The 11,272-nt window shown below is 40.0% G+C and overlaps 2 protein-coding genes across 2 annotated transcripts; one reads left to right on the forward strand and one right to left on the reverse strand.

The window, feature by feature from the left end:
- The first annotated feature begins 1,080 nt into the window (after window positions 1-1,080).
- On the forward strand, window positions 1,081-3,030 carry LOC135940461 (TIMELESS-interacting protein). Its single transcript, XM_065485357.1, has 4 exons — window positions 1,081-1,856; window positions 2,184-2,446; window positions 2,505-2,696; window positions 2,755-3,030. The coding sequence occupies exons 1-4, from the start codon at window positions 1,694-1,696 to the stop codon at window positions 2,899-2,901; spliced, it is 765 nt and encodes a 254-aa protein (XP_065341429.1). The 5' UTR covers window positions 1,081-1,693; the 3' UTR covers window positions 2,902-3,030.
- On the reverse strand, window positions 3,021-10,267 carry c11.1. The gene is made up of 23 exons (XM_065485331.1): window positions 9,968-10,267; window positions 9,768-9,913; window positions 9,499-9,708; window positions 9,144-9,333; window positions 8,938-9,092; window positions 8,580-8,883; window positions 8,352-8,530; window positions 7,048-7,525; window positions 6,725-6,993; window positions 6,492-6,664; window positions 6,282-6,432; window positions 6,079-6,230; window positions 5,730-6,018; window positions 5,411-5,668; window positions 5,190-5,358; window positions 4,996-5,134; window positions 4,792-4,945; window positions 4,521-4,738; window positions 4,300-4,434; window positions 4,119-4,233; window positions 3,920-4,063; window positions 3,512-3,862; window positions 3,021-3,450 (listed from the first exon to the last, which is right to left on the reverse strand). The coding sequence occupies exons 1-23, from the start codon at window positions 9,993-9,995 to the stop codon at window positions 3,088-3,090; spliced, it is 4,770 nt and encodes a 1,589-aa protein (XP_065341403.1). The 5' UTR covers window positions 9,996-10,267; the 3' UTR covers window positions 3,021-3,087.
- Between the last annotated feature and the right edge of the window lie 1,005 nt (window positions 10,268-11,272).

Here is an 11,272-nt window from a genome sequence, read left to right on the forward strand (position 1 = left end):
GAGAGAGAGAGAGAGAGAGAGAGAGAGAGAGAGAGAGAGAGCATTCACAGAAGAGCAAATAAAACGTTTTGATACTTTTGATAACGATGTTCAAACTACCAGTTATAAATTGAAACAGCTATAATTATCTTTTAGATATCATCAGGAATACTCTCACGGAATATTTATAAATTAAATGTTGTTGCCAAAACAGTAATAATACCAAACAGAATAACCAGTTTTATTAGTAAAATAGATTTTATATTAAAAAAACTTAATTGAATGTCCTGAATATAGTTAAATGCCGTATTAAAAAAAATCATAAGAGATGATGGTTCAAAATTTTGGACACTGAAAACATGCGGCAAATTAAATAAATTATCTGACAAAAATTCGTATTACCTGCATGGGGGGCATAACACCCGAAACAAACTTTTTTATTTATATCAGTTTTGATTCGTGATATGTGCCCAATAATTTTCTCAGTCAGTGTGATAGGATAATTATTCATGTTAATACCTCTACAAATTTTCATATTAGTCTTGTTATTTGACTCTAGATGATTTCATACGAGAGTTTTTCAACACATTTTCGTGATAATTATATGAGTCATTTTGAAACCACGGAAATTACACAATATTATTATTAAAGTTCTCTTTTCAATCATTATTTTCCCGCAATTAGTGGTGTAACATTCCGACCAATCCCTGACCGGAGCACGTGCACTGCGCAGTTGCACGCATCCAATCCCATTGCGTGCAGCGTATTTTTATCAACACGAGACAAGTCAACAGCAAGAAACAGAAACAGGAAAGTGTGAGACAGACTAGCAACGAAGATGCCTGGAAAACCAGAAGAAAAGCCGGAGGAAAAGCCAGAGAATGAGCCGGAAAAGCAAAACGGGCAAGAGAATGGCGAGCAAGAGCAAGAGCAGGAAGCAGTGGTTCGTGAATTAACACAGACGGACCGTCTCAATCGCAGACTGCTCTCTTCGTTCCTGGAGCGAATGAACTCTAACGACGACCTCATCCAGCGTTTCTCTTCGACCAACAACAACCAACTCCAATCACCAGACCAGTCGGCTGATGATTTCGCCACGTGAAAAGCTTTTTGCAAACAGGGCTACGGACTCACTTTAGTTTTAAGGATCCAGAGAAGGGGGCGTGGCATTGTTTACTGATTTTGTGCAAGAGATTTTATAGTGGAACAAATTTAACCAAATAATTTCGGAAAGAGTGAATTAGGAAAGAAAATTCACTAGCTAATGAAAACAAGCGGAACTTTCACATCCACGTCTTGTTTGCTTTGTTATTGATTGCTACATTTTTTGACATTTTTATTCCTCATTTTTTATTAACAACAAAAACCGGTTTTTCGAGTTTTTTGTTTGATTGTGAAGTAAGCAGGAAACTGGAAAACCTGAATTTATAATGAGATCATAGTGTAATTATTTGTTATATACATAATACTTACAGCTGCAGAAATATTTTATATTTATTGTTGTGATTGATGTTACAAAATTGATAAAATTTAAGCTTTTACCGGTAATTTTTGTATCGCTACCGTAACCGTCAATTGGCGGGATTTTCGCCAATCTGCTCTGCACTCAGCTGACAGCTGGCGCGATTGTTGTTCAGCAAGTACAGCAAGTATAAACTTGGAATTTGATTACCAGCTTTTTGTAAAAAAAATAGAGCAGTATCAAAAGGAAACCATGGACACCGAGCATGATTTCGTTGAAGAAGATGATGAAGATTTGGACATGATCATTGAGCGTCAGGGTGATGCTTTTGAAGAAGCTGAAGATGACGACCGCCGTCAAGGGGGAAGTGATGATGAAGCTGTGGAAGCCCCCAGTGGGAAGAAAAAAGATAATGGTGAGTTCACTTTGATAATAATTAATTTAAAATTGTATCCAATATTATAAATAATATGATCTATCAACATACATACGCTTTTATTGTTCAAATATGACCGTAGTCGTGTATCAGTTATTGATATACATATTAATCTGTACAATAACGTTAAACTTACAAAAAATACAATAACATAAATTTAATTTTGGTTCTACAAGCAAAACTCGCAAAGATACAATTATGTATATGTAATCTGTCTTGTTGGTCTTATTAAACAGTACAAATTTATTTTATGCTTGTATAATTTTTATAGTAATTATTACTTCCTCTCTTTTTGCCGTTTAACAGATGAGAAGGATGAAGACAAGAAGAAAAGGGTTCTGGCCCCACGGCCCAAGCTGGACCCACAGCGATTGATGGGACCGCGTGGCCTACTGGCTCTTGAAGCAGAGATGAAAGATGTCAAGCTGAAGGGTAGAGGCCATGAGCTTCAAGATCTTGAACTAGTCTTAGGAAAGATGCAACACTGGGCGCATAGATTGTTCCCCAGCTACACATTTGATGACTGTTTGGACAAAATGGAAAAATTGGGCTCAAAGAAAAATGTTATGGTATTTAAAAGAAGAAAATCCAAACGGTTTTGTTAAACGCTAATGAATAATCTTACAGGTACATTTAAAGAAAATCCGCATGGGTATGATTAGTTCTGAAGACATCCACGACACAACCATCAGAGGCGATGATTATGTTGAGGAAAGAGATGACGAGCCCAGTTTTACAGCACTCCTTGCTCAAACCAGAGCAGATTCGCCCCCACCTCTACCACCTGCGCCTCAGCCAGTACCTTCCTCAACCAATCAGGTAAGGAGTGCTGCACCCTACCCTGATATGAAGACAGTTTTTATAATTTTTGAATCAGGGCCTTACGGACGAGCAAAGGGAAAGAATAATTCGCAACAGAATGATGGCCGAGGCAAGAAGACTGGAGCGGCTGAAGCAGCAACAAGAAGAAGAGAGGAGAATAGCAGAAGAGGAAAGTGCAGTTGGAGACCTGCTGTCGATGTGATTAGTGTTCAAAGCACTCTTGCACAAAATATCCTGTGACCTGTGCCACTTTATACATAGTTAATATTTTTGTAAAATATCACGTTCTAATAAGCATTAATTGAAATAAAAATCTTGGTGTAACAGATTATACATATATTTTGAGAATATTAATATTACATAAACTTAACTAGTGCAGCATTTGCGACTAGAATGTGTAGAGATTTGACAATGATTGAGCCGCGGTTGCCCTTACTATCGGACAAGGGTCATCAAGCAGTTTCGTCAATTTAGTGGAGACCATTTCAAAAGAAGTGCTGTCCCCGAAACTGCACAATCTTCCAATCAGTGACGTAGCACACGCCCTTGTTTGCTGACGGACGCTTTTGGTGAAGCCGCATGCGTTTGTCAGCAGATTTTGAAGAATGTCCGGATAGGCTTCTGCCAAGCTGGGTACTAGAGACATGAAAACCTTTTCGTATGGCATTCCAGTTTTCAATTTATTCACGGCTGTCACGAATTTCTCGTCTGTAAGCACTTTCTGCAGTCCAACTATTCCAAGGTGGCAATCCTGCAGGAAAAAAAATCAAATTTTCAATCTTAAAACAAAGGACTGCGATTCAAAAGGAAACCTGCACAATCCTCGCATCTGTGTCGCTGAGTCCAATAAGCAAATTGATCAGCACGCTAGGCATTTGCTCCAAGAAAGCGTCACCGCCACACCCCTCAGCGCAAATGATCAACTGCACAAATACTTTGAAAGCGGCAACCCTGACAGACTTTGTCTCTTTGGTGAGGAAAGGAGTGACCCGGAGCACCAGGGACGATTGCATTTCGCCCACCTGCTGCTTAGTTACGTGGGGCAACACCGCCGCAAGGCCTGAGAGGGCCTCAGTGGCCATGCCAGCTGCCTTGCCCTCGCCAGGCGTTTCCTCCAGACCCTGTAGAAGCGCCACAAACACAGAGAATACGTATCTCTCCCTCTGAAATTAAAATGTATTGTTATTTTCACTTTTCCAAAAGAAAATTCGAGCAAATACCAAATGAGGAGCGACGTTGGCAATGTGTGACAAGCCCTGCAAGCATAACTGGCGAACAGACGGGTTTTCGTCATCAAGCGAAGCAGTCAGCTGCTGAACGAGGCCTTCTAGCAAAACCGCATTGCACCCTGGCCATTGGACCAGCTATAAAATTCAGGAAATCATATTTGAATCAACAAATAATATAAATATTATATACTTCTGCCAAAACTGCGAGCACTGTTATCCTTGTCGATTCTTCAGGACTGGTGGCGTTTTGATTAATAACTGATACCAGTTGAGGCACAATGTTCCCTTTTACCTCAATGACTCCACTGCAGATTGATATAAATTATACTATAGTTGCAATATATCTATTGAAATAATTGCAAGCCACATACCGAATGAGACTCTGAGTGGCAACCATAAACGAAGATAAATTTTCGCCAACGTCGACTCGACAGGAGCTAATAACATCTTCTAAATGAGCACAACCACTTGCATTTAGCAGAGCTAGGCAAGCCTCAAGTGCAACTCTGTGAAAGTGAACAAATTTTACAAATTGAATCATTTCGCAATAATTCCTGGAAATATTATGGAATGAAAATATCACAATCCTTACCTTCCTGGTACCAGTCCGTATGCTTCTCTGTTGGGCACAAAAGACAAGCTGCTCCTGGGTTTGCTCCCCTTCAGCGCCATGTTCACAGGCGTGCATGCACCAATAAATGCCGCCAACGAAATTAGAAGGGCGCTCAAGAGCTCAGGAAACGCCGATCTTGACAGATCGTGGATGATATTGCTCTCAGATTTCAGCATCACGCAGAGTCCATTAACAGCCTTAATAGTTAGGTTTCTAAATTACATTTGTTTTTCAAGGAAAATAAGCTTACGGCCAATGGAATCGCTCGCGCAACCCTGGGGGCGCGCTCGTCTCTTGGTTCTTCCAGAAGTGGATTTGACGCGAGAAGGCAAAGCAAGTTGGAACACACTTCGTTTGCTAAAGCTTCTTCTTTTGATATCCAGCGCCACAAACTCAGCGATGCTCTATTTAAGAAAATGGTACATCTCCATAACTAGAGAAAAATCTGGCTTACTCGGAGAAAGGCAGTGGTTGGTTTAGGAGGGCGTTAATCACAGCTTTCGGGTGATGCTGAGTTAGACTTCCAATACTGACAACTGCACCAGTTTTCACACTTTCAAAGCCTAGCTGAGGTGAAATCCTTAAGTAAGCATCTAAACAAAGATGTTTGTTTAGGCTGTTCCAAAAATCATATCAATTAGCTCTTACTGATGATATTTGGAACCTGGTGGTATAGCTCGTGACCTTTTTCTTTCAATAGCGCTGTCAGCACCACAGAAGCTCCAGCAGAGCCTCCAGCCTCAGGATCAGTGAGAGACTGCATGACTGCATCTATCAAAGAAACCACCTGGCCACTTCCCAAGTGCCTCAAAATCACCTTAAAGCGCAGCAATGAAAATTCCAGAATTCCAGTTTATAAAAAAATCTACCTCAGAAATCAATGTTGAGCAATAGTACAGCGTGTCTGGGTCACTCTCTTTGGCAATTTTCGCCATAAATTCATCACTGATTTCAGTCTTAAGCTTCTTGCAAACATCCCGTTGGCTTTCTCCAACGTAGAAGGTGTTGATTTCCATAGCCAAGCGAATGCACTCAACTCCACTTCGTCTGCACGCACCACTGATGTCCGTGCACCTGGGAATGCACAGCGCCAAAAGGGAAGTTGAGAAGCACAGTTTGCTTGGACACTGTAAATTTAATTTGCTTGAGTATTAATTAATGCGCTTGATTTACACTTGAGAGTACTACCTCGTGTCCAGGGGACAGATTATTTGCGTATGAGTGTAATACTGATTCCAGGACTTTAGTCGCGATGGTTCTTTTAGAGGGAATTGGGTTTTTAAGGTATGGCTCCAGCAGGGTGATTATTTCATCTAGAGAGGCAGGATTGACACCGGCGCTGAGCAAAATTTTTTTAGGTACATCTAAGAGAGCTGTACACAGGATAGCATCTTCAGAGTTCTCCTCAATCACATAGGTAAAGATTTCCTTAAGGTATGCCAAACGTGTGTCGGGATTCACAGGTGGAGGAAGGCCCCTATAAGATTAAAATATGCACCTAAATAATGATCAAAAAATTTCAAGTTGTTCGTCTTACACAAGCGACGCTATGCACTGTATGGACATGACTCCACCCACTTTAAGTTGAGCCATAACAACGTCTAAAGCTTCATCCTTGCACGCTAGACCTGAACAGCTCACAGAAATTTTGTTCAACGCCACCAGGCCACTTTCCACGACAAATTGGTCCTGGATAAGAGGAATTAAAACAAAAATATTAAAATTGACTGCAAAACCAACCTTTGATTGTGAAATTTGTTCCAACATCCACTCCAAAATGTTAGTGCTTTCTAGCAGTGCCACTGCTCCAGGGATTCTGGTTGCGATTTCACCATAGCTTAAGAGCAAAGTCGCTCTAAGCCTATCAAATCTTAGGTTCTGGTCATTTCGCCTGTTTCAAAACCGTCTTTTAATAAAACACCAGATTATAAATGCTCAAAGGGATATTACTTTGCTTTATCTCCACCCGTGATACTGGAGAAGAAGGAAGGCATGTACTTAGAGGTCATACTATTATTCTGGATCGGCAACTCTTTTGTTGCCAACTTCAGCTGGGATAAGGTGAGTTGCAGGTGGCCCTCGCCCTCCATTCCAGCACACCTGCCCAGAGCTGACGCGCAAATCTTAACAAATATTGCAAAAATATTTAAAAAGGTGCAAGAAATAAAAAATGAACCACCTACTTTCTGACAGTCTGGAAGTTTGGCAGCAGTGAGAGCTTCATGAATCAAGGTGTTTGCTACCATGGCATCTTTTTTGTAAACTGAAATGCTGACAAGACAAGAGAGCTGAGAATTTCGATTCTCCGGAAACAGATTGCTGTGTTGTTGACCAAGTTTGGTCAGAGCTTCAGCAAACTCAGACAGCCACACTAGGTCTGATACCGCCTTGACCAAAGACTTCATGAACTTCAAAAGCGACTCCTCCCACTTACTCTCGCTCCATTGAGAATCTATTTAAAGTAGTTGCATGTAGTAAAAAGACTATAATGTAATACTTTCTCTACCTTGTAACTCCTCAATGAGCTTTGAAGAACCGCAGTCGAGCAGGGCAGATAGCTCACCATCTGTGCCTGACGAAAGCGCTTTCATGAAGTTAAGTGTGTGAACTCCAACTTCAGGAAAAGGAGCGCCGATCAGCACAACGCATTTTGCGAGCACCTCGGGCCACTTTGATTTTTCCAGAGGCTCTTTGGCGTGGAGCAGAGCCAGACACCTGGCCAGGAAGCCAGCGAGAGGCAGGTAATCAGGCTGCAAAAAGCACTTGAGCAGCAGCGGCATCAGGACTGGAGCCACCTGTGGAGCTGTCGTGCAGATCAGCACAAGTGAGTCTCGACAGGTTTGGCGGAACTCCAAGCACTCATCCGTGGAGCCCGTTTGCTGACAGTTGTTGACAATGAATCTCAGGGCTTTGGCTCCCTCGTTGCCTGATATCACCTCTTTGTGGGCCAATACTACAATGACTTTTATGACAGCTCGCTTTACCTAGAAATAATACGTGTTTTTTTTTCTTAAAACAATTTGGCATTATAATAAAAAATTTTTACATTTATTCATGCATGATTTTAGCTCAATGATTTTGTGTCTCGTGAAAAAAAATATGGAAAATTTGCTCATTTTTAAAGCAAAGAAAATTTTTTCGACCTGAGCTGGAATTAAGGCCAACACAACTGCTATGGCCTTAATACAACTGCTATCTAATTTATCACTTAAGTTCATCAACAAATTAAAACCAACTGTTTTTGTGTATCCTTTTCTGAACATATAATTGATAAAAAACTGTAAATCAATAATAACCAAAATTCGAAAAAAACATCATTCTAACTGTAATATTTTTAAAGGATAATTTTAATTTGCTAATTTTGAGCAAATGACTGAAATCGCATCACAAAGAGAACCGTTTTTTACTGTTGATAACAAAAAAATTTTATCGGCTGAATATGTGACAAGATATTGTAAAATTGAATTCAAAATTTATCTAAGTGAAAAATCAAATCAGTTCATTTTGTGACAAGATTTTGGTAATTTTCCTATGCTCAAAATTAACAAATTCAAATTACCTTTTAACATCATTATTACAAAATAATTTTTGGCTAAATTATGGCTTTAAATGAAACTTTCCCTGAAATAATAATAAAAATATTTCTGGCAAGCACATACTTTTAGAAAGTAAAAATATTATTAAAAATGTAGTATTTGGAAGTTAAACACTCAAAATTGTATTTTCCGTGATTTGATGTTTTTGCACTGTTTCTTTGTCACACCTAATAATTGCAATGGAGAAAGTTAAATAAATAAAAAGCGATCTTACTTTCAGACTAGGATCATCCAGAAGAGAGCTGACGACGGTTATAAGTGTGTTTAAATGTGAGACATGTCCTGCGCTAGCCAAGTGAGACAGGATGACCAAAGAAATGGCTTTGTCCTTGTCACTGCCACTCTTCATATGTTGCGTTAAGAAAGTGGAAAGTTTGTCTGGAAAATGTTTATCTGCAAAACACAATATGAGGCAAATCCCACATTTTTTTTAATTAATTACCAATTGTGTGGAAGCATCTGAGGGCTTCGTAATGGCTCTTGATGGTCAAGGGCTGCTCCAGGTCTGGTGCCTCCATCACCAGTTCAGTCAGGGCTGCCACGATTTGATCCAGAGGCGGCCAAGCTTTTACTTCAGGATGCGAGATGATTGCCTCTAGACACCTTGTCGCCTCCACTGGTAAAGGGTGTCTCTTTTTTCTCAGGCTTAAAATGGTTGTAAGCAGACCAGGGGATGAAGTCTCCACTCGACCAGGAGGCAGAAGCGATAACGTGGAACTGATCGCATGCAGCACTTGCTCCCGCAACTGGAAATATGTTAAAACGTTAAATTTAATTCAAAAATAATACCATCATTCAACCTGAGGGTCTCTTGACTCTGGGAGCCAGACGTTGGCGATTGTCGTGAACGCCAGGTCCATTTCAGTGCTGAAGGTTTCCTTGGTAATGCTCTGATCGTCCACCCTCTCGATGTTGGCCAAATAATCTGTGATGGCGTCGGCAAATCTTGCTAGGCCTGCGCAATTAAAATTCAACTAAAAGACAATCATCTACAACAAATCATTACTGTAGGCGAAAGCCTGTTTGAGTTGGTCACTTCGGAGGCCACCCATTTGGGGCAGTTGGGTTGTAAGGCAAGTTTTCATGTATGGCACCATCGCCAGCGGGTTGGCGGCTGCTAGAGATCCAAGAGTGTGGGTGACAAAGTAGTTGGGAGCAACTCCAGGCTGCACCTTTGCTGTCAAACCCTCCATCACCTTTAACAAAAAGTTGTATCACGGAGAGAGGGATTTAATTAGTTTGTCTTAGATTCAAAGTGATTCATTGCGGATCAGCAGAGCAACTATGCTTCACACCTCCCCACATTTAGAACACAACAGATAAAAATACAAAACATTTTTTTATATAACTCTTTGTCTTACTCGATTGCAAAAGTTTCTGCCGATGGCAACTAGCAATTGAGAGGCAGGCAGCTGCCAGTCAGGAATGAGCTCATTGGAATGTGTCATTTCTTGCACAGCCAAGTCCACCAGGGCAATGACGGTCGTGTCAGGATCCACCTGGTCTACGTTCAGGGCCCGGCATATTGATTCGGCCAGAGACAACAGCTGTGCTACTTCATTTGTTGGCATCTGGACAATTTTAATTAAATTAGTACAATCAATCTGGTGTAAACATAACTATCATTCACCTTCGGTTGGCTTTTTCTGAACGTGCAGAGCGTTTGCAGAACCTCGTCAGGTTTGTTTTTAGCAATGTTTCGAAGGCAGAGAGCGACGTTGGCCCTGACCAGCTCATCCTTGTCGTTGATCTTTTCTGCCAAGGATCGCAAAACCCCTGAAAATCCAGACTTGCTATTCGAATTCATTTATGCTGCCGTTTAATACGCACCAAACATTTGGGTTTCCTTGCTCTGCATTTTGCAATCTTCTAAATTTATCTTGCAGTAAAATCAGTCATAAAACGCAGATTCACAATAACAACACACTGTCAGGTGATGTGTCGAAAAATTCCTTATCTAATACGTGTCGTAAAAGAAGAAGACACCTTCGCATTTATATTAATACTGTTGCGTACAGTGTGCTCCTGCTCTACGGTTTCTTTTTTATGCCCAGACCTAGAGTCAAACCCATTTGTTTATGTTTGGATCCTCCAGAATCACATGACTTGAAACACCTGACCGGCGAGTGGCGACCTTGCCGAACTGTCAAAGTAGTTGCACATTGCCGGATAGATGGCGCATGGCATGATACTTCTGCCAAACGATAGACAATACGGTATTTTTTGTACTACGTATTTTTAAGAAGTATTATTATTTATGAGAAGCGTTGAGTCGAGAACTTAATTTCGCTTTCAACGAAATCATTATTAATTTTTGTTCAAATCCAGAGAAAATTTTTGAATTATCCATTATCCTCTCTATTAAATAAATTGAATGTTTTAATTATGGCTTCTCATTATATATAGTGTGCATCCTCATCCTTATGTTTTATTATTTACTATAGTGTTTAAATAAGTTTACTAAGTTTTCATTCATTCATTAGAAGTACAGTCTTTTTAAACATGTTAAATCTTGAAATCATAAATCACTTATTTGAAAAATTAAAATAATTATGTTTAGCAATAGAGAGCGCCTAAATGAAATTCAGAGAATTTATTGTTATAGGACGCGCGACTATAATAGCATTAATTTTCTGTGATGAATGAATTGCATTTATAATATTTTTTCGATTTTTTCCTAATTATATAATTTTGATTGTAAGGGAAATGCGATGCGAATAAGAAATTTTAAAGCCCTTTTTCATTCTTAAAATGTAATTATATTATTATAATTAGCTTTCACGATTTTGTGCATATTTTTCTCTACTCTAAATAATAGGTAACTTTGCCTCGCAATCAACAAAAGTGCTTTAGTCGCTTTAATTCACGTAAACACACGATTAGTATTTTTATCTCGCGCGCTTCATCAGTCCATTCCCCTCTCGCCAGCGCGTTTTTGATACTCAAAATGAGAGATGCCGAGGTGGAGAGGTGTATTATTATGCGTGCTGAAACATTAAAATAATGAAAGGCAAAGGGGGAAAGTTTTTGGGGCGAGAGAGCAGGTCGGAATGCTGAATGCAGGAAAAATGTGACACGAGAGGGAATAATATTAATTAAGCTATGCGAGTGTGTGTGTGTGTGTGTGTGTGTGTG

The sequence above is a fragment of the Cloeon dipterum genome, chromosome 3 (assembly GCF_949628265.1).
Source record: "Cloeon dipterum chromosome 3, ieCloDipt1.1, whole genome shotgun sequence".
NCBI lineage: Eukaryota > Metazoa > Arthropoda > Insecta > Ephemeroptera > Baetidae > Cloeon > Cloeon dipterum.

Coding starts and splice junctions, on each gene's coding strand:
- LOC135940461 (XM_065485357.1), top strand. CDS start 1,694: ATGGACACCGAGCATGATTTCGTTGAAGAAGATGATGAAGATTTGGAC. Junction 1,857..2,183: donor TGGGAAGAAAAAAGATAATG/GTGAGTTCACTT, acceptor GCCGTTTAACAG/ATGAGAAGGATGAAGACAAG. Junction 2,697..2,754: donor TACCTTCCTCAACCAATCAG/GTAAGGAGTGCT, acceptor TTTTTGAATCAG/GGCCTTACGGACGAGCAAAG.
- c11.1 (XM_065485331.1), bottom strand. CDS start 9,995: ATGCAGAGCAAGGAAACCCAAATGTTTG. Junction 7,526..8,351: donor TGGATGATCCTAGTCTGAAA/GTAAGATCGCTT, acceptor TATTATTTCTAG/GTAAAGCGAGCTGTCATAAA. Junction 5,359..5,410: donor GCTCAACATTGATTTCTGAG/GTAGATTTTTTT, acceptor CTGCGCTTTAAG/GTGATTTTGAGGCACTTGGG.